This window comes from Bubalus kerabau, chromosome 1, assembly GCF_029407905.1.
Source record: "Bubalus kerabau isolate K-KA32 ecotype Philippines breed swamp buffalo chromosome 1, PCC_UOA_SB_1v2, whole genome shotgun sequence".
In the NCBI taxonomy this organism is placed as follows: Eukaryota; Metazoa; Chordata; class Mammalia; order Artiodactyla; family Bovidae; genus Bubalus; species Bubalus kerabau.
The window spans coordinates 255,884,541-255,907,633 of NC_073624.1; the positions used below are offsets into that span (position 1 = coordinate 255,884,541).

Genomic DNA, 23,093 nt, shown 5'->3' on the forward strand with positions numbered 1-23,093 from the left:
ATATTGCCAAGAAACAATAATATTTTATTAAAACTTAATCAAAATATATCATGTTTTCTTATATTTTAAAGTTGAACATATCTTTCTAGCCAACATAGAAAAACAAACTGTTGGATTGTTTAAAAATTATTATTGAAGATGCTAATTTCAAATACCTAAATAAAAAACAGTGTAATCTAAAATATGACATGTAAATTATACAGTTGCATTCATGCCAAGGAAAGAAACTGTCTAAAATCTACCATAACTTTATTACACTTACATTGTACAGAAACCATCTGAATATTTAAAATTTTGCCCACAACATTTTCTCCTGATTAAACAAAAACTGACACAAAGAGCTGTTCTCCTCCTCATGTTGTCTGAAATTAGCTATAGAAGTATTATTATTCCTTTTACTTGTGCTTCAGTTCTTGTTAATTTGGACAGTCTTCAAAGAATGTTAATGCTTCAGTATAATGTTAATGGTTTATGTATTTAAAACTTATTAAGTTTGGATCTCATAAAAGTCTTTTTATCTCAAAAAGAGAATGTGATTTCTGGAATCCTAGTAGGAACACGCAGAAAAGTCACAGAGTGATAGGAACAGAGTAGACTTCAGAAGCTGAAAGACAAACAGCAACATTTCTCTACCTACAAGTTAAATTTAGTGTAGGTAGAGTTTTCATCCAGAGAAGGCAATGGCACCCCACTCTAGTACTCTTGCCTGGAAAATCCCAATGGACGGAGAAGCCTGGTGGGCTGCAGTCCATGGGGTCCCTAAGAGTCAGACACGACTGAGCAACTTCACTCTCACTTTTCACTTTGATGCATTGGAGAAGGAAATGGCAACCCACTCCAGTGTTCTTGCCTGGAGAATCCCAGGGACGGGGGAGTCTGGTAGGTCTAAGGGGTCGCACAGAGTCGGACACGACTGAAGCGACTTACCAGCAGCAGCAGCAGAGTTTTCATCCACAACCAGGCGTGATCTTGAAATTAGAAGCTACAAAATCAGTGTAAAGCTTCTAACTTTCTTAGAGTAAAGCTGGAGGATTATTTTACTATCTTCCTTCTACTTGGACTAAGAGAAAACTAACCAGCTATTGTCTGCACTCAGATACCCACTTAATATATCATCACTGTAAGACTAGGTAACCATGTGCACCAGTGAGGAAAAGAAGACTCAGTCTTGTGTCTAAATCTTCCTGTTTCTAGTAATTAAAAACATGTTATGATTTTTTTCCCTCTATTAGTCTGAATGTTCTTTCCACCCTACTCCCATTAAGTGGTAAGTCCCTTGGAAAGAGAATAAGGAGTCAAAAACAATTCTCAGATTCTCGGTTGGGATGACCTGGAAATGGAAACTACACCCATAAAAAAGAAAACTGAGAAGAAGAGTAGATTTGAGGTAGAGGATGGAGGTAAGCTAACATAGGGCTTTCCATGTGGCTCAGTGGTAAAGAATCTGCCTGCCAGTGCAGGAGATAGAGAGATGCAGGTTTAATCCCTGGGTCAGGAATCCCCTGGAGGATAAAAATGGCAACTCACTCCAGTATCCTAGCCTGGGAAATCCCATGGACAGAAGAGCCTGGCAGGCTACAGTTCATGGGGCTGCAGAGTCAGACATGACTGAGTATGCATGCGTACATGAATGTAACACATTCACTTTCTATGGTGCCATTATGACTTCAAGGGAGGGCTTATCATTAAAACTCTTTAATGATGGCAGCATTGAAGGAAATCAGATTAAGCACAGGAGATGGCCAATCCAGCACCTAAGAGGGAAAAGTATGAGGACTTTTTATCCTATTATATTTATCAAATCACCTTGTCAGACTTCTTTGGTCTTTATGATTCAGACTTTTGAATCTATCATCTTATTTTCTGGATATATTTAAAGTTGGCATCATTAATCTTTAACACTTCTTTCTGTAATTTTTTGTGGAATTCCAATTTATTTAAAGCGGTAAAGTGATTTCAATTCTGTGCCTGTATATTTTCTACCAAATTTTCATAGTTTGTATAAAAGAAGGAGAGAAAGCAAAAAATCTTGTTGTAAACAACAGTATGCAATTTTTGCAAATGTTATCTTTTTTCATCTTGCTTGTTGTTCTAATCCCTTGCTGCTTCCATATGTGAATCCTCTCCTCCCTAGGTAATCATGCCTTTTAGAAAGGCCTAACATTGTGAATTTAAATAAAACTCTTACTTCTCTTAATATTTATCTAAGCCTTTGTCTCTAGTAGTATAAACAAAGGTTTCACTTTTCTTTTGAGAATGACAGGAAATGTACTGGAATTTTTTATTCCCCTGAAGTCAGATTTGTCTGCATCCCCAATACTTATGCAAGAGTGCTCTCAGAAGTAGATATAACGCATCAGTCATTTTACTTCAGGTAGTAAAAATCTGTGTCCTGGGAAAATCATTTTTAATTTATCACCTGTTTTATCAACAATAAATTGCCATTAGCCCTATCCTCTACCACCATTTCCTCCCCCTCAGGACAGGATTTCTACAACAGGAATGAAAAGTGAATGAAAAAACTAAAAACAATCTCAGCTTTTGAGTTTCTGAAGACTAGAAAATCCCAGTTAACCTAGTTTGAGCAATAGGGATTTTGGATGTCACAAGTTTGGAAAACTCTGCAGTGGCCACAGGACTGGAAAAGGTCAGCTTTCATTCCAATCCCAAGGAAAAGCAATGCCAAAGAATGCTCAAACTACCGCACAATTGTGCTCATTTCACGTGCTACTAAGGTAATGATCAAAATCCTTCTAGCAAGGCTTCAGTAATACGTGAACCAGGAACTTTCAGATGTACAAGTTGGGTTTAGAAAAGGCAGAAAAACCAGAGATCAAATTGCCAACAACCATTGGATCATAGAGAAAGCAAGAGAATTCCAGAAAAACATCTACTTCTGCTTCATCGACTAAGCTAAAGTCTTTGACTGTATGGATCACAACAAACTGTGGAAAATTCTTAAAGAGATGGGAATACCAGACCGCCTTACCTGCCTCCTGAGAAGCCTGTAGGTAGGTCATCAAGAAGCAACAGTTGGAACCAGACATGGAACAACCGACTGATTCCAAATTGGGAAAGGAGTATATCAAGGCTGTATACTGTCACCCTGCTTATTTAAGATACTTGCAGAGTACATCATGCAAAATGCCAGGCTGGATGAATCACAAGCTGGAATAAAGATTGCTGGAATAAATATAAACAACCTCAGATACACAGATGATACCACCCTTATGGCAGAAAGTGAAGAGGAACTAGAGTCTCTTGATGAGGGTGAAAGAGGAGAGTGAAAAAGCTAGCTTTAAACTCAACATTCAAAAACTAAGATCATGACATCCGGTCCCATCACTTCACAGCAAATAGAAGGGGAAAAAGTGGAAACCATGACAGATTTTATTTTCTTGGACTCCAAAATCACTGTGGACAGTGACTGCAGCTGTGAAATTAAAAGACACTTGTCCTTGAAAGAAAAACTATGACAAACCTAGAGAGTGTGTTAGACATCACTCTGGCAACAAAGGTCTGTATAGTCAAAGCTATGATGTTTAGAAATATCAATAACCTCAGATATGCAGATGACACCACCCTTATGGCAGAAAACGAGGAAGTGAAGAGCCTCTTGATGAAAGTGAAAGAGGAGAGTGAAAAAGTTGGCTAAAAACTTAGCATTCATAAAACTAAGATCATGGTATCTAGTCACAACACTTCATGGCACATAGATAGGGAAACAATGGAAACAGTGACAGACTTTATTTTCTTGGGCTCCAAAATCACTGCAGATGGTGACTGAAGCCATGAAATTAACAGTCACTCATTCCTTGGTAAAAAAGCTATAACCAACCTGTTAAGTTGCTTCAGTCGTGTCCAACTCTGTGCGACCCCATAGACAGCAGCCCACCAGGCTCCCCCGTCCCTGGGATTCTCCAGGCAAGAACACTGGAGTGGGTTGCCATTTCCTTCTCCAATGCATCAAAGTGAAAAGTGAAAGCGAAGTTGCTCAGTTGTGTCCGACTCTTAGCAACCCCATGGACTGCAGCCTACCAGGCTTCTCCATCCATGGGATTTTCTAGGCAAGAGCACTGGAGTAGGGTGCCATTGCCTTCTCCGATGACCAACCTAGACAGCATATTAAAAAGCAGAGGCAATACTTTGCCGACAAAGGTCTGTCTAGTCAAGGCTATGGTTTTTCCAGTAGTCATGTATGGATGTGAGAGTTGGACCATAAAGAAAGCTGAGCACTGAAGAATTGATGCTTTTGTACTGTGGTGCTGGAGAAGACTCTTGAGGGTCCTTTGGACTGCAAGGAGATCAAACCAATCAATCCTAAAGAAAATTAGTCCTGGATATTCACTGGAGGGACTGATTTTGAAGCTGAGGCTCAAATATTTTGGCCACCTGATGTGATTGGAAAAGACCCTGACCTGGGAAAAATCGAAGGCAGGAGGAGAAGGGGACAAAAGAGGATAAGATGGTTGGATGGCATCAATGACTCAATGGACATGAGTTTGAGCAAGCTCCGGGAGTTGGTGATGGACAGGGAAGCCTGGTGTGCTGCAGTCCATGGGGTCACAGAATCAGACACAACTGAGTGACTAAAATGAACTGAACTGATGGTGTTTCCAGTAGTCATGTATGGATGTGAGAGTTGGTCAATAAAGAAGACTGAGCACTAAAGAATTAATGCTTTTGAACTGTGGTGCTAGAGAAGACTCTTGAGAGTCCCTTGGACAGCAAAGAAATCAAACCAGTCAATCCTAAAGAAAATCAACCCTGAGTATTCATTGGAATGACTGATGCTGAAGCTGAAACTCCAATACTTTGGCCTCCTGATGCAAAGAACTGACTCACTGGAAAAGACCTTGATCCTGGGAAAGATTGAAGGCAAAAGGAAAAGAGGACAGCAGAGGATGAGATGGTTGGATAGTATCACCGACTCAATGGACATGAATTTGAACAAACTCCAGAAGATAGCAAAGGATACACCAGGGAAGACTGGCATCCTGTAGTCTGTGGGGTTTCAATGAGTCAAACAGGACTTAGTGACTGAACAACTAAAGGTAGAACTAAGAATAGGTTCACAGAGAACACAGATTCATACAACAGGAATAAAACAAAAGCAAGCATTAATACCACTTTCTATCTGGCCTGGATTCAGTGTGGAACTGAAGGGAGGATCAACAGAAGCTTATAAACGTTCAACAGTATAGATAGTTGAGGGCACACAATGATGGCAGAGAAGAGAGGGGTTTTCCTGGTAACCGACAGTTTCCTGGTAATTGATGAGCCTACCTGACATCAGTTCCCTCTTATAAATGGTAGCCTCCTTCTCCCCCTGGATACTGAGAGTAATGACATTGCTGTCCTGTCCTTCCTGCTATCTGCTGGCTGCCTCCTGCAGTGGGAGTGTCGCTCCAGGATCTTTTGTTGAGTACTCCTAAGATCCCCTATCCAATAAACTGCTGATGTCTCTGTCTATCTCTGGGCTCTGTTTTTTTTTGTTTTTTGTTTTTTTTTTTTTTTTTTTGGCTTTGAGGCTGGACAGTAACATGGCTTGCAGCCTTGAGCAGTACAGTTTAAGAGCCTTTTAACAACCCTATATAGTAAAGAGTCAGACACGACTGATCGAATGAACTGAACTGAACTGAACTGATATAAGTAACATTATTGTCCCCATTTGAAAGATGAGGAAGGAACTTGCAATTTGCCAAAACTAAACAGTCAGGGTAGATCTTTCATTTGAGCCCATGTCACTCTGATTCCAGGTACAGTATATTGCCCGAAGTGTGCAAATCTGGCATAATGTATAGAATAGGAAGTTACAAGATTATGAGCATCTGCAGCACTGTAGCAAAGCCCCAAGGTAATATATAACCACAGGATGTTGAATTCTTACAGGGGTACTCCATAAGATTCCAGCAAGAAATGAGAAGGTCTCTGCAGAGGAGATGCTGTATTCAACCAAACCATTTCCAATTTCCTCTCAGACACACAGAAGTCTGTATATCATTTAACTGGGTTTGGATAATGGTGGTAAGCATGTGATTGGTTTTGATAATAGAATATAGGCACAAGTAATGCATGCCACCTATTTACCTGGCCCTTGTGTGAGTCTCTACCCTCATAGCACAGCGGCAGTCAGGGTCAATCCAGAAGGCTAAGACCCAAGAAGATGATGACACTAGGATTACCAAATGGAAGACTGCAAGCCAAACATCTGATCCAGATTGTGACATAAGTAAGAAATTAATCTTCATTGTGTTAAGCCATTACAATTTGGGGCTCATTTGTTACATTCAGTTCAGTTCAGTCGCTCAGTTGTGTCCGACTCTTTGCAACCCCATGAATCACAGCACGCCAGGCCTCCCTGTCCATCACCAACTCCCGGAGTTCACTCAGACTCACGTCCATCGAGTCAGTGATGTCAACCAGCCATCTCATCCTCTGTTGTCCCCTTCTCCTCCTACCCCCAATCCCTCCCAGCATCAGAGTCTTTTCCAATGAGTCAACTCTTCACATGAGGTGGCCAAAGTACTGGAGTTTCAGCTTCAGCATCATTCCTAGCTAGCTCTAATTGTCTTATCTAGCCCAGGTTCTATAAAGCAAAGAGCAAAATTAATACAGTAACACTACAACAACTTTCTCTGTGAGGAGAATTCATGATTTATTAGCTTATTTACATGTGCTAATACTGTTCCAGAAAGCATTTGAGGTATAGAACAAAGACACGTACTATAGAGTATGATAAAATAAAATTGGATAGAAAAGTGAAGCAAAGCTAAATAAATTAAGAAGAGAAGATGGAGCTAAGAGTAAAGTACACAAAATACTTTCACAGTCTCCCCGGAAGGTAGGTCACACATTTGGCTCTAAGCTCTCTGCTAAGTCACTTCAGTCCTGTCCAACCCTGTGCGACCCCACAGACCGCAGCCCACCAGGCTCCACCGTCCCTGGGATTCTCCAGGCAAGAACACTGGAGTGAGCTGCCATTTCCTTCTCCAATGCATGAAAGTGGAAAGTGAAAGTGAAGTCGCTCAGTCGTGTCCGACTCTTAGCGACCCCATGGACTGCAGCCCACCAGGCTCCTCCATCCATGGGATTTTCCAGGCAAGAGTACTGGAGTAGGGTGCCATTGCCTTCTCCCTAAGATCTCTAGGAATCACTATATGGCAAAAAAGTTGCAACAAAGTTTGTTATTCACAGCATTCATAAGGAAAAAGCAAATCAGCTACTCAGAAGAAGCATGTTTATTTTAGTTCTAAGACCAGAGAGAAATTTCTCCTATGGGTCCTCATAAAAATGACACCATGAAATACATTGAAACATATCCTCAGGGGGAAAACAAAATCCTCACAGTAAACACAGCAACGAGTTTCATAAGTCTGTTGTTTAAAAAAAAATCCCTTAGTACAAACTGGTAAGAAGATGCTGAATCCAATTTAGGACAAAGATAGAGTTTTTAATGATGTTAGTGAGGGTATAGATTATCTGAGAAATGTGAAGAGAACTGGGAAACTAAACTTAATCCACTTTGTATAATTTTATCATTAGTTGAAATATTTAAAGGAATATTGTGTTCACTAATAATTTACTCAAAGTGCATAAATGTTATCTCAAGAAAATCCTATTTCTCTTAATTATAAGCCCAAACTGAAAAGCCAGATACAAAAGCTATTATAGCATAAATAAACACATCTTTCTGGACTGTATTAACAATGTCATTGCCAGTCCATTGTCTAGAGGAACAAAGTGTCTTTGATTGGAACCCTGAAATCTCACCTGAATCTAATAGACATATACCAGCACTTCATATGCATTGATTAGCAAAAAAAGAGGTTAGTTATAGATCAAGATTTCCAGACAGTCCTTACGTGCACAGTTCTTTACAAAACAAAACAACATAAGTATTGCAACAAAGTTGATTTATTTTCAAATGTCTCCTATGTTTTACTTCTAGCAAAAAAGGATTTTTTAGAATGATGCATTGAATTCGTTTTCAATATTCCCTTCCTCATTTAAATTATGTGTTTCCCTAAAATAAATGGGTGAAACTATTTAATTATTCAGTATTACAGTTATAGACACAAGCAGGAGATGCCATAGTGAATTTAAAGAAACCTGGCCAAAGCAATACAAGCTATCACTGTAAGTCAAGTCAAGGAGGAGATGGCCCGTAAACATAAATACAATCAGTGATTTTCACATTGAGAAATGTTAGTTTCTGTGTTCACCTTGTAAAAATGTATCTAACTATACTTAGCAATTCTCAATGACAATTAAACTACAAATCAGTCTTCAAAAAGTGAATTGTTCTTAAACTTTCATTGAGATTAAGCAATAAATTTGGAATGAAAAACATGATATGCTTTTAGGGAAAAATTAGTATTTAAAAGTAATAAAATGAGTAAAATATACAACTTTATCATAGCATTTTTTTTTTTTTTTGCAGAAATTTTTCTTACAGTTGGCCATCACTAAATCATTCAGAAGACAGGCAGAATATTCTCCAACTGTAACTGCCTCAGTGGAATCACATTTTATTCTTTCCTAAAACCAGGGTTTTTTTCTTTTCTTTCTACAAATGTAAAAATTTTTAAAGGCTAGCACAATATTCTGATTTTAATTCTACAGTAGCAGGAATTTCTAAAAACTTGAGAACAAAAAAACTTGTTAACTTGAGTTTTAAATGTAGAACAGAAACATAAACTTTTTCAGTAAACAATTTATTTTTGAATTCTAACCTAGTTCCTAAAAATCTAATGTAGTAGCTGTTGAGAGACATGACACATACTGTTCTTTAATTTCTAGATATATTGTTCTATATAGTGCAATTTCAGTCTCCAAAGATTCATGTGGGTCTAGAAAGTGCATTGCTCACTCTATGATATACACCCTATTCACTATTAAAATAATTGGATTTTGTTTTTAAAATACAACCTGGGAGTAAACCCTGTGTCCCTAAAGATCTTTTCTGTTTTGTTCAAATCCATGAAATGTCTCATTTCTCTTGAAATTCATTTTATAGCAAAAGAGTATCATAAGGAGTCAAAAGGTTCTCAAGGATAATATGCATTTTCCTTGCCAGTCACTATGACTGAATTTAGAATGTTAGGTTATGTGTATAAGAAATTATGCATGGTATCTGTTCCAGATCTCTACTCCTTTATAATAAACTATGCCAAAATTTAACATCTTAAAACAATTTATTATTTTCTTTTTTTATGTCTGGAGGCTGATAGGTTCAGCTGAGCAGTTGTTCTTCCAGTTATTTACTGTTGCATAACAAACTACTCCAAACTTACTGGCTTGAAAGAATGACCATCTAATTATGTCTCACAAATCTGTAGATCACCATTTTGGGCAAGGCTAAACTGGGCATCTCTTCTCTACACAGCACTGCCCAGGGTCCTTCAGTGTTATTAAGCTAGCAGCTGGACTGGACTGGACTGGAGAATCCAAGATACCTTTACTCACATCCTTGACATCTAAGCTGATGCCCCACTTTTTTTCCAGTGAATTCTTGAGTACTCTCCAGGGGGCCTCTCCAACAGAGTAATCAAACTTCTTAACATGAACTTCACAGTTGCTACCGGAAACCTTCCAAAGACAGGAAAGGAAGCTGCCAATTTCATGAGGACTAGGCAGGATACTAACACAGCATCACTTATACCAAATTTTCCTGGTCAAAAGAGTCACAGAGTCTATCCAGATTCAGGGAGAAAAGGAATATCCCCCTCCCCTCCCATGTCATGATAAAATGAGTTCACAGAGCCCATGAGGGGCAGATAATTTCAAAGCCATACACTAGAATTTCTTCTGTAGTTCCCTTTGGAATTAACTGACAGATATACAGAGGAGAATCAATTAGTATGAATTAGAAGTAACAATGAACCAAATATACAGGAGGTATTATGTACATTAGAATGAAAAAGAGAATTCAGAAAACCTTAACTATTAACTGTGAAAACATTTCCCAGTTACAGTTAAATCAGAATCCTTTAATACATAAAGACACTGATGGGGACTTTTAAAAAAACCGAATATCATATAGTCTCTGTCAATAAGGAGAAAACACCAGTTATGTTCTACATGTATCTCTACTCAGTTACAAGCTCCTTGTAGAAATAAAATTTCTTCACTTTATGTTTTTGTGTTTTGATAGAAGTGAAACATGGCTTTTCTCTTTTAAAAGCTAAAGGAAGATGAAAGCATGCACTTTATATCCATTTTTCAAAGACTTAAATCTTAATCAACTTTGTTTACTGATGCTGCATAAATGAGTCATCTGTGCACTCTGCCACAGATGAATAACATAAAACGTAGGCCACCAGGACTTCCCTGGTGGCTCAGACGGTGGCTCATTGTCTTGCTTACAAAGTGGGAGACCTGGGTTCAATCCCTGGGTCAGGAAGATACTCTGGAGAAGGAAATGGCACCCCACTCCAGTACTCTTGCCTGGAAAATCCCATGGACGGAGGAGCCTGGTAGGCTACAGTCCATGGGGTCCCAAAGAGTCGGACAGGACTCAGCGACTTCACTTTCTTTCGCCTTCTTTCTTTAGGTTAGCAGGGCCCTTCACAATTTAACCTAATGCTGCTTTCCTGGCCTCATTTATCACCAATTTCTTCCCAATACGCACTGATCAAAGACTAACAGCAGTGAGTTAGTGAAAGTTTCTCAGTGTGTGTCTGACTCTTTGTGACCCCATGGACTATACAGTCCATGGAATTCTCCAGGTAGGAATACTGAGAAGGCAATGGCACCCCTGGGCTGCCGTCTATGGGGTCACACAGAGTTGGACATGACTGAATCGACTTAGCAGCAGCAGCAGCAGCACCAGCAGGAATACTGAAGTGAGTTCAGTTCAGTTCAGTTCAGTTGCTCAGTCCCATTGTGTCAGACTGTTTGCAACCTCATGGACTGCAGCACGTCAGGCTTCCCTGTCCATCACCAACTCCCAGAGTTTGCTCAGACTCATGCCCATTGAGTCAGTGATGCCATCCAACCATCTCATTCTCTGTCATCCCCTTCTCCTCCCACCTTAAATCTTTCCCAGCATCAGAATCTTTTCCAATGAGTCAGTTCTTTCCATCTGGTGACCAAAGTATTGGACCTTCAGCTTCAGCATCAGTCCTTCCAGTGAATATTCAAGATTGATTTCTTTTAGGATTGACTGATTGGATCTCCTTGTAGTCCAAGGGACTCTCAAGAGTCTTCTCCAGCACCACAGTTCAAAAGGAATAATTCTTCGGCGCTCAGCTTTATGGTCCAACTCTCACATCCATACAAGCATACTGGAAAAATCATAGCTTTGGCTAGACAGACCTTTGTCAGCACTGAAGTGTATAGCCATTCCCTTCTATAAATGAATAAGTTGGGTTTATTATTGGTTGCAGTAAGGGAGATCAAATACCTAGAGGAACCCTCAGGATCTCAATAAAGTGTTAGAATTTACAGGATTTAGGCTTGTTTCCAGTGACTTTTACTACCTTAACTAAATCTTACCTAGGAGGAAGAAATATTAGTTTATGATTAACATTGTAATTGACAAAGAAGCAGAAATCATATTGATGAGATATAGTGATGCTTGGTCATCTTCGTGATTTGAACAATGTTCATGTTTTGTCTATGTTCATATATAATAAAGTGATCTTATGTTCTTGAGCCATCACTGAGGAGAGTCACTATGATGCACATGTCCTCTTAAATTGTTTAGTTTCAGCAGAAGAGCACCAGCTCCTAGTCCAGGCTGGCCGGGATCACAGGCTGTTTTCTCTTCTGCACTCCCAACATGCCACACTAATGCTGACCTTGAGTTTTCTCTGCCCTCTTTCCCTAGTTCTGTTGCATTTAGTTCTCTATACTTCCAAGGGGGGCTTCCCTTGTGGCTTAGACAGTAAAGAATCTGCTTGAAATGTGGGAGACCCAGGTTCGATCCCTGGGATGGGAAGATCCCCTGGAGAAGGGAATGGCAATCCACTCCAGTATTCTTGCCTGGAGAATTCCATGGACAGAGGAGTCTGGGGGGAAGTCCGACAGGACTGAGCAACTACGCTTACTTCCAATAACCCTTCCCTTGGCATATCAATTCAGTTTTCTCTCTGAAATCCTTTGCACTGCATATTATTTGATTATTTGTTGTTATGCTTTCTTCACACATCTCAGAGCGACGTAGTAGTGCAAATTAGAAACACTTAGCAGATAGTCACAAAAAAAAGAAAAGGGAGAGGTTTATTTTCCTTTTCCATAAACTAGAACATACGTAAACTGCTTCGTTAACTTCAGTAAAATCGTTTTAGAAACAAGCCTAAAGAACTCAGCTCTAAAAGAATCACTGAGAATCTGCTGCCAGACTACATTTCCCACAATCCTTCAGGGCCGACAATGCGCCGCGGTGATCTAAACTACAATTCCCACAATCCTCAGAGCGCCGTTTTCTCGCGTTTGCCGATAACTGTGCCTCGTTTCCCATCTTCCCTTTCGATCCTTGCAGTTAGAGGAGCAAGGTCGTGAGGCAAGGAGCGGTGGTTTTGCAGCCGCCATTTCTTCCGCGTTCTCTGGATCTTTTGTAGAGCGTCCAACAGCGCTATGTTGGGACAGAGCATCCGGAGGTTCACAACCTCAGTGGTTCGTCGGAGCCACTATGAGGAGGGTCCAGGGAAGGTTAGTATGGAAGGGGCCTGCTTCGTTGGGTAGGGGGCACTTGGCCGCGACTGACTGAACTTCGGGGCCTACTATGCGCCGTGAAGAGAGAAGTGAGAAGCCAGGGTTTTAAACTGGGACGTCGACTAGCATTCCGCTTCCCCCAGGGACCCGGGAGAAAGTTCAGGAGTGTGACTGCGCGCTCTAGTCATGAATAGGCTTCAGTAAATGAAGCCACAGGCCTTATCTCGCTCTAGCGCTCCCCCCATTTCCCCCGCGCACCCCACCCCGCCCTTCAAAATTCGGGGGACCTTAGAACCTCTGACTGCAGGTATTGTGGCTTAAAACCTAGCTAAAGGTCACCGGCTTCGAAGTGAAGGTCATTGAAAACTCGGGGTTGTGAGGGCCTATGATGTGGGGCTAGTCTTTCTAAACGAATTGACGAAATTAGAAGTATTAACCATCCTTGAGGTTGGTTTTAGCTTTAATTATGAATAGCTTCAAGCGGGTAATTGTAACAGCCTCCTGGGGTTACCCTGAGGCCTAGAAAGGGTGTAAAGGGATAGAGTCGAAGAGGAAAGCCAGGAATTTTTTTACCATCTAGTGTTTGCGGTGAAGGTCATATGATTTTAAAGATGTTAAAAAGTGCTATGATTAAGTTGCCCAGTATTCCATACATAGCAATGGTGGACCAGGATTTTTAAACCAAGCAGTCTTGTTCCAGAGCTCAGGTATTTGACCAGGCATATATAACCTGATTATATCAAAATTAGCATTTCCTCTGTACTTACTTTTAATCTGTAAAATCAGATGGTTTGAAGTTCAGTATTTGTTGTTTGTTCTCTTTTGTTCCCAACAGAATATACCATTTTCAGTGGAAAACAAGTGGAGATTACTAGCTATGATGACTTTGTTCTTTGGGTCTGGATTTGCTGCACCTTTCTTTATCGTCAGACACCAACTGCTTAAAAAGTAATCCATGAGACAGGTAACTTTAATGGACTTATAACCTTCGCAGAAGTTTCTCCTTTATTCCTTTCTTCCTTTACCACCCACCCCCTCAAAATCACAAATACTGAAGTTAAGTGGGCATGTGACATTGGTGGGAGACAGGTTAAACCTATAGACAAACATATCTTTGCCTGAAAGCCAGTGTTTATTGAGTGCTGCTGTTTATTAGGCACACCTAGTATTAATAGGCTCAGATTGCTTCCCAGGCAAAACTGTGAGGTATTAACCTGATTTGAGACCAAAAAAAAAAAATGTCAACTTGCATAGTATTCCATAGCTAGCAGTGGTGGACCAGGAATTCTATCCAGGCAGTCTTGTTCCAGAGCTGAGGTTCTTGACCAGGAAAAGTTCTAGAAAACTCATTAATGTTCATCTGTCTTGAGGGTGGTATATGTTAGTATATACATGAAGGAATCATGTGTGCTGCAAGATTAGTAGAGTCCCTGAGTAAGAAGGAAATGGCAAACCACTCCAGTATTCTTGCCTGGAAAATCCCATTGACAGAAGAGCCTGGTGGGCTATATTCCTCAGGATCTCAAGAGTCAGACCCAACTTAGCAACTAAAGCATGACTGAGTGAGAAAATTAATATTGTAATTAGAATTTTCCTCAAAAACAACACAATAGGAGGCTCTGTGGGTTGGTTGGAATAAATTCCAAAATATACTTTAGAAAAGAAGGACTTCACTTGTCTTAGTTTAGAAGGGAAATGATTTATCCAAGCCATTACTTGGTGCATATGATGAAGCAAATCAGTATGAGTAAAATCATGATACTGTAAACGCTTTCTGATGCAGCAGTCAAAAATTGAAGGACAGACAATACATTAATGAAACTGCATGATTTCTGTTAAATTTGAGTTTCAATGTCATTAATTTTTTGTGTTTTTATTCACAGATAGGAAGAGAAGCATATTAAGAGGTGCAGTCTCTTAAAAGGATCAATCCCTTGAACTCAGCATCCTAGATGTTTGTAAATAAACTTATAGCATAAATCCTTAATGCCTCTTCTCTGAAATATGGAACATGATAATTGAACATGTGCTTACATTTTGTTTGGGTAATATTGCATTATTAGTTTCTTAATATGTATTTGATTTAGCTTGTTTCTTGGTCTTAAAATCTGAATTTTTTTCTTTTTTGATTCATGGGTCAAGAATTTGTTGGCGGCAATTCATTATAAAAGAGAAGTGCAGACTTATCCTGTGATTTTTATTTTAAAGGGAGGGAAAAAAATGTCTTTTTAGTCTTTATTTATTTTTTTTTTACTTTGAAGGAGTAAATTCATTTTTCTCCATGAGTGATAATTAGTTAAACATTAGGAAAATCAGTAGTGTATGGAGATTTTAAGTTCAAGAGCTTCATTTTCTTCCTCTGTACCATAACACTGAAATTTTTGCCTTCATAGATGTGCTACTGACCAATATTAATCTTGTTTAGATTAAAGGAATATTTGAAATGTAATAGCATGTGAGATAATATAGGAAATACTCCCCTTTTCTGATGCTTTGACTAGGAGAAATGAGTTGTGAGATGGCTCTGATTAGTAATTGTATCAGTGATAAGTCATGGTATTCTGTGCTTGGGGAGATATTCTGTATAACATTAAGGATTTCTACCTTTGGGAACCACAGAAGCAAGAATAAGAGTTTAGGGTTCATAAAATGATTTTGAATTTTTTGTTTGAATCATTGCTGAATTACAAATTTAGCCGTCTGGTTTTCTTGGTGGAAAGGGTACTAGAGCCTCCTTCCTATTTTGAGATTCATTGAGCTATATTAAACATTTTACGTCCTGGCAAGTCCTAGGACCTGCTTCCCCCACCTTCCTTCCCGATTTACAATTTGTATCAAGAGCCAAAAGTAATGTATTTTATTTTACAGCAGGGTCAAGGTAGAAAATGTCATGTATTAGATTTGTCTTTTTGAATTAAGTATTTGAGTGGTATACATGAATAAGAGAAAAATCTCCTTTAACTCTCCTGAAATAGGAGTCCAGTTTACCCATTCCCTGTAAAAGGACTTCAGTGGGCTGGCTCTTAGTGATAGATACTAGACAACTTTTTAGTTTTTGTACTTACGTTCTCCAGAGAAACAACTAACAGCCTGTGTCTATGGAGAGATTTATTTTAAGAAATTGGTTCTTGGAATTGTGAGTTTGTCAGGTCAACAGTCTGATGGGATAAACTGAAAGTGGGAGACACAAGGAAGAGTTGATGTTCCAATTGCAAACCATCTGCTAGCAGAATTTCCTCAGAAGTCCATCTTTTTTTTATTAATTCCTTCAACTAATTGGATGTGGCCTGCTCATGTAGAGAGTAAGTTTTACTGAAACTAATGGTAATCTCAGGAATTCCCAGTCTAGTGATTATGACTTGGCATTTTTCACTGCCCTAGTCAAATCACTCCCTGGTCAGGGAACTAAGATTCTGCAAGCTGTGCAGTGTAGCTGAAGGGGAAAAAAAGGAAATCTTCATCCCCAAAAATACCTTCACAGAAATATCCAGAATAATGTTTAGACAGGTATCAAGACACCATTCCTCAGTTAACTGGATGTAAAATTAACCATTGCAATTTCACAGAAGTGTGTGATTTCATTCAGTTTAATTTTTTTAATGTTGGCTTGGATTTTTAAAACCACCACAGAATTTTTTTGCCCAATTTTGTGTATTTTCCTCCACTGATTTTTCAAAATTCAAGGTGATATTTAAAACCACAAGATTCCCATAAAAATCCAGATTCTCTTATAAAAATTTGAGCTAAATGGGCCCATACATACTTAGTTGAACTGCTAGGCCAAGTATACCTTATGCAGAGGCTTCCTTAACCAGAATACCTGGGTAGGGAGGGATTTTGGTTGGGGACTACAACCCATGAATCATTTTTGAAGGGAGCTAGTATTATTGGTTACATAGTAAAGTTTTGGCTATCCTGGTGAAAAATCAAAACCTATGTTTTGCTGTAGAAGCAGTACAAATGGACTAAGGATTAAAATATGATTCAAAGCCAGGCTTGACCATATTTCAGTTCAATTAGAAAGCATCTTCCTCGGCTCCCTTGTATATCAAAAGTAACTATTTTAGGGTAGTTGTAAAGATTAAAATAGTGCTTAACTCCTAAATGAGTAGGTGGAGGAAAGTCTAGTTACAGTTATAACCAGCTGTCCAGCAAATTTGTGTGTGTTCAGCTGTGTCCCACTCTTTGTGGGCCCCATAGTCTGTAGCTAGGCTTCTCTGCCCATGGAATTTTCCAGGCAAGAATACTGGAGTGGGCTGTCATTTCCTCCTCCACATCTTCCCAACCCAGGGATCAAACCCTCTCTTCTGAGTTGCCAGGTGCATTCTTTACCACTATTGCCACCTATGAAGTCCAACAATACTTTAATCCTAATGATGTCCCAGAATGCCTGGAGTCATGGTGGATACAAGTCTGATAATAAGGTGTCACCATCAGAAAAATTGGCTTCCTTGATAGCTCTGTTGGTTAAGAATCCACCTGCAATGCGGGAGACCCGGATTCAATTACTGGGTCAGGAAGATCTGCTGGAGAAGGGACAGGCTACCCACTCCAGTGTTTTTGGGCTTCCCTTGTGGCTCAGCTGGTAAAGAATCTGCCTGCAATGCAGGAGACCTGGGTTCGATCCCTGGTTTGGGAAGATCCCCTGGAGAAGGGAAGGGCTCCCCACTCCAGTATTCTGCCTTGGAGAAGTACATGGACCGTGTAGTCTATGGGGTCGCAAAGAGTCAGACACAACCGAGCAATTTTCACTTTCATCAGTAAAATTACAGCTCCTTAGCGTAGTGTTCAGTCATTTTTCTGGTTTCAGTCACGCTGGGTGATGATTCCCTTTTCTTCCAAACAATACACTTAGGTTTCCAATACCCTATAAACAGCTTTGTAATTGCCTTGGCAAATACTGTAATCACTGATTCTTGTCTCCTGGTTTCTTGGTGACTCAGATGATAAAGAATATGCTTGCAATGCAGGAGACCCAGGTTCAGTCCCTGGGTCAGGAAGATTCCCTGGAGAAGGGGAGTGGCAACCCACTCCAGTATTCTGGCCTGGAGAATCCCATGGACACAGGAACCTGGTGGGTTACAGTCCATAGGGTCACAAAGAGTTGAACACAACCGAGTGACTTAACACTTTCATTTTCACTTTTCTATCTTCCATCATTGTGTGCTCAGTCATGTCCAACTCTGCAACCCCATGAACTGTAGCCCACCAGGCTCCTCTGTCCATGGAATTTTCCAGGCTAGAATACTGAAGTGGATGCCATTTCCTACTCGAAGGGATCTTCCTGACCCAAAGATTGAACCCACACCTGCATTGGCAGGTGCCACCTAGGAAACCCTATCTCCCATACCAACTTGTAAATTTCGGAGACCACGGAAGCTTTTATTTATTCATTTGTCCTCCATATATAATTTTATGTGATCAGTAAACATTTATTGAGTAGATTATTGAATTGAAGCCAAATTTACCTTAAAACAAAACCCAGGCTTTCTAGTCTGTACACTGTGTTTTCTTCTGAAGAAAAATGACTTTTTCCCAAGTAACTTTATTGAGTTCTCCAATACAGTTGTTGCAGACTCAATGAGTTTAAGCGTTTCTGCTAAAATATAACTCAACTATGTCACTGACCACACTGTTTAGTCCATCTGATGTTCTTTGTAGGTACCCTTACTTGATTTACATTCTGGCAGTAGCTGTTAGTCCTGTTTGAGACCAACATTTTGAGAAGCATTGGCTTAAAGGATTAGGGCTGAATACTGCCCTTTGTTAAGTACATAGAATGAGCAAGAAACTTTCTCATTGCTTTCAGCGCCTGGAGTTTGAAGATTGTTACTGCAGCAAAGCTTGGCCTACCCTCTCTGAAATATTGGATACCTCATAAGATCTTGAAAAGGATTACTTCTCTATATCTCTGAATCTTTAATTGTAAAATTCTTTGTCAACTCAATCTTATAAGGACTCTTCCAACTGGAAATGAGTTGCATCTATAAATACAAAGATGGGTACCATATGAAAGCATGACTTGGTAGTAAGGAGAGATCTCTTCCCAGCCCTTGGCATGTGTGGACAAGGGTCAGAGTGGAGGTAAATAGCTTTCGGCTTTCAAAGTGCTTTTTAGAAAGATGGTGACAATAATCCTGTGTACAAGACAGCAAAAGAGACACTGATGTATAGAACAGTCTTATGGACTCTGTTGGAGAGGGAGAGGGTGGGAAGAGTTGGGAGAATGGCATTGAAACGTGTAATATCATGTATGAAACGGGTTGCCAGTCCAGGTTCGATGCACGATACTGGATACTTGGGGCTGGTGCACTGGGACGACCTAGAGGGATGGTGTGGGGAGGGAGGAGGGAGGAGGGTTCAGGATGGGGAGCATATGTATACCTGTGGCGGACTCGTTTTGATGTTTGGCAAAACTAATACAGTGTTTGAGGTTTAAAAATAAAATGAAAAAAAAAAAGTGCTTTTTAAAGCAGCAGTTTTGAGTAGCTATCTACAAGGCATTTTCACCATGTCTCTCATTTTGATGGATCCCACTTACCCAATGGGCACTTTTGTAAAAGTGAGTCCCTTCTTCCAGGTGGACACAGCTTCATGCCAGAACACACTTGCTCCAATCACCTTCATTGTATGTTGTCCACTGAAAAACAGTACAACTCTAGCATTTCTGAATAAAATCATCTCAAATTTGGATTTTTCAGCTAAAATTCACCATTCCCTGCCAATTTTCCCAGATCTGACAAAAAACATGTCACAGTAATTGATATTGAATAATTAATTAAGATTTTAATGGCTCCATATTGTGAATCAGCTGGTAAAGAATCTGCCAGCAGCGCAGAGGACCTGGGTTTGATCCCTGGGTTAGGAAGATCCCCTGGAGAAGGGAAAGGCTATCCACTCCAGTATTCTGGCCTGGAGAATTCCATGGACTGTCCATGGGGTCGCAAAGAGTCGGACACAACTGAGTCACTTTCACTTTCATGTCATTTAAAATAAACTTGGTGTTTTCTTTGTTGGATTCCAAAACTTGCTACAATGCCAGATAAATATTAGGATTTCAACAGCTGTATTTAGATAGATGGAGACAGGATGACTATCAGTTTGGTTTAATAGCATTTCCCCAGTATAAGAGGAGCCAGTCAAGGAAATTCTTGATGCCTAGTAATAGGAGATGATCAATTAAATATATATAGATAAGTTCATCAGGCTTACATCTTACCCTTCATTGGTTCATATTAATGCAGTCAACAAAATTCTTCATCATTATGTTCTGACAGCTTTGCTCAATGCAGTTATATGTATAAACTAGTATGAAATCATGCTCAGGCTCTCGTGCCAACTACCAAAATCAATCACTTTTTTCAGATAGAGTATGTATCAAACTGAGTCATATGAAACTATTTCACACTTTGAGCTAGAGATGGTAATTGTTGATGGTTCCATGATCATCATCTCCCTTCTTAGCTACTGGGCACTCATAAAAGTCCTTTCCTCCATATACTTACCTATCTGAGAAACCACTGATTTTCCCACCAGCAGAAATTTAAGTAGATTGTGTACACTTGGGCTTCCCTGGTGGCTCAGACGGTAAAATCGTCTGCCTGCAATGCGGGAGACCCAGGGTCGATCCCTGGGACAGGAAGATCCCCTGGAGAAGGAAATGGCAACCCACTCCAGTACTCTTGCCTGGAAAATTCCATGGATGGAGGAGCCTGGTGGGCTACAGTCCATGGGGTTGCAGAGTCGGACACAATTGAGTGATTTCACTTTCACTTTTTTTCTTTTCATACACTCTGTGTGGGCTTCCCTGGTGACACAGAGGTAAAGAAACCACCTGCCAATGCAGTTAACTCTCTGATCCCTGGATCAGGAAGATCCTCTGGAGGAGGAAATGGCAACCCACTCCAATATTCTTACCTGGAAAATCCCATGGGCAGAGGAGCCTGCGGGCTGCTGTCCGTGGGGCTACAAAATAGTTGGACATGACTTGGTGAGTAAATAGCAACATATACTGTGTATAGCAGAACTGAAACTGGTTCTGGTTTAACCTGGGCATCATCATTACCAATTAAAGAACAAGATAATTTGAAATTCTTAAATGCTGCCTTTTTCCTTAATAGAGCTTTGGGGGACAGTGCTCTCAATTACAGTACCAACAATACATTTTGAGGCACAAAATTGGATGAGTTTACAGAAAGACTGGCTCATAGTGTTTGCCAGTGTGGAAATTGATACAAATTATTGGGGGGGGGGGGAGGGCAGGAATGTTGCAATTTCAGAGGGGAAATTCTAGATGTCTCCCAAGTTATCATAGAATAAAGAGAACTGCTATACACAATGTGTTGCTCTCAAAATTCATATGTTGAAACCTGATCCCTAATGTGGCAATATTTATAGGTAGGACATTTGGAATATGATTACATCATGATACTGGAGTTCTCATGAAAGGAATTAGTGCCGTTAAAAAAGAGACCTCAAAATTAAATCCAAAATTAGAGTCATTCAACCAGAGGGGTTCCCAGGTGGACTAGTGGAGGTGGATCCACCTGCCAGTGCCAGGGCACAAGAGACACAGGTTCAACCCCTGGCTCTGAACGATCCCCTAGAATAGGAAATGGAAACTCACTGCAGTATTCTTGCCTGGAAAGTCCCATGGACAGAGGAGCATGGTGGGCTAGTGTCCACAGGGCCGAGAAGAGTTGGACACGACTGAGCAATGGAACATATACATACACACAGGAGACCAGAAGGAGGAGCTCTGCCAACCTATGGGAGCTGAGCCCAAAAGGAAGACAAGCCCTTTTCTTTCCTGGCAAGGACTCAATTATAGCCCTCCCAACTTCCTTTATTCTCTATAAAAGCATTCACTTTGCTTTGTGAAGACTTGCATGTGGCTTGCCATGGTTGCAGATCTCTAATTTCAATTCTCTGCTGTTCCTGGATAAACCTGTAATTGCTAGAGAGATATCAGGCAGTTTATTTGTTTCAGATTAACACACCTGAGTGTTCCCTAACCGCCTCAGCCATTTGAGGACACCGCAAGAAGACATATCTTTAAATCAGGAAGCAGGCCCTCACTAGACACCAAATCTGCCAGCACATTGATCTTGAACTTCTCAGCCTCCAAAACTGTAAGGAATAAATTTTTGTTGTTTATAAGCCACACAGTCTGATATTGTGGGGCTTTTTTGGTGGCTCAGCAGTAAAGAATCCACCTGCGATGCAGGAGATGTTAAGTTTGATCCCTGGGTTGGGAAGATCACCTAGAGGAGGAAATGGCAACCCACTCCAGTATTCTTGCCTGGAGAATCCCATGGATGGGGATCCTGGGGGGCTACAGTCCATGGGGTTATGAAGAGTCAGACATGACAGTGACTGAGCACGCATGCACATGCTACTATAGCACATGCTATTCTGTTACGGCAACTCAAACTAAGACATGTCCTAAAACTAAATTTCCCCACATGCCCTCCAAAGAACATTACTGATCAGTAGGAAATGCCACCATAGCCTATGCCTTTAATTAAGTGTGATATTGTGATTTATAATATATATATATATATATATATATATATATATGTCTTTGGTCATTCAAATGAGCACAATATATTTCTCATGTATATTTGGTCTTTATCCACAGTTCCTGGCTCATATTTCCCCAAACTTTTGCAATTTTCTGAGACATAAGAACAATGGGAACATTTTTTTGTTACAAAGCTTGGGCTCTTGTCCCCAGTTCCTGAAAAAACCTCTGAGACATAAAGGTGTCTTGTTATTCATTACAGCCCCTTTGCCCCACAAGTAGGTTTATGTTAACGAATGTGACTTTTTGGAAAGCTCCAATGGAATGTTACTAATTGCCAGGGGAAATGAACCTTGAGTAAAAGGTTGGAACTTTCAGTCCTCCCTAATTTCTGGAGAGGGGAAAAGGGGCTAGAAGCTGAATCAATCACCAATGGTTGATGAGTTAATGAATCATGACTGTGTAATGAGTACTCCATAAAAAACCCCAAAAGGGGCAAGGTTCAGAGAGCTTCTAGGTTGAGGAACTAGAATGCTTCCACTTGCCCCAGTGCTGGGCCCCAAGCTCCAGGAGGACAGAAGCTCCTTAGTTTTGGACTGTACCCTAGGTATCTCCTCATCTGGCTGTTGATTGGTGTCCTTTAATATCTTTTGTAATGAATCTGTAATCTCGTAAATAGATGGGTTCCCTGAATTTTGTGATCCGCTCTAGCAAACTAATCAAATACAAGCAGGAGTTTGTGGGAACCTCTGATTTACAACCAATTGATCAGAAGCACAGGCAAAGTGGAGGATGGTCTTATGGGACTGGAATTTCATGCTGTCTCTGGGTAATGTCAGAATTTAGTTGAATTCTCAGACACCCTGCTGGTGTTTGAGAAGTGCTTGTGTGGGAAGCCTGCATGGGTGCA

At 40.2% G+C, this 23,093-nt stretch overlaps 1 protein-coding gene and 1 non-coding gene across 2 annotated transcripts; both read left to right on the top strand.

The window, feature by feature from the left end:
* The first annotated feature begins 12,470 nt into the window (after window positions 1–12,470).
* Window positions 12,471–14,647, top strand: LOC129638849 (cytochrome c oxidase subunit 7C, mitochondrial). The gene is made up of 3 exons (XM_055563560.1): window positions 12,471–12,657; window positions 13,496–13,624; window positions 14,544–14,647. The coding sequence occupies exons 1-2, from the start codon at window positions 12,583–12,585 to the stop codon at window positions 13,610–13,612; spliced, it is 192 nt and encodes a 63-aa protein (XP_055419535.1). The 5' UTR covers window positions 12,471–12,582; the 3' UTR covers window positions 13,613–13,624; window positions 14,544–14,647.
* On the top strand, window positions 14,380–14,442 carry LOC129642599 (small nucleolar RNA Z39). Its single transcript, XR_008709851.1, has one exon. It is a non-coding gene; the product is annotated as a small nucleolar RNA Z39 (small nucleolar RNA).
* Window positions 14,648–23,093: the final 8,446 nt, after the last annotated feature.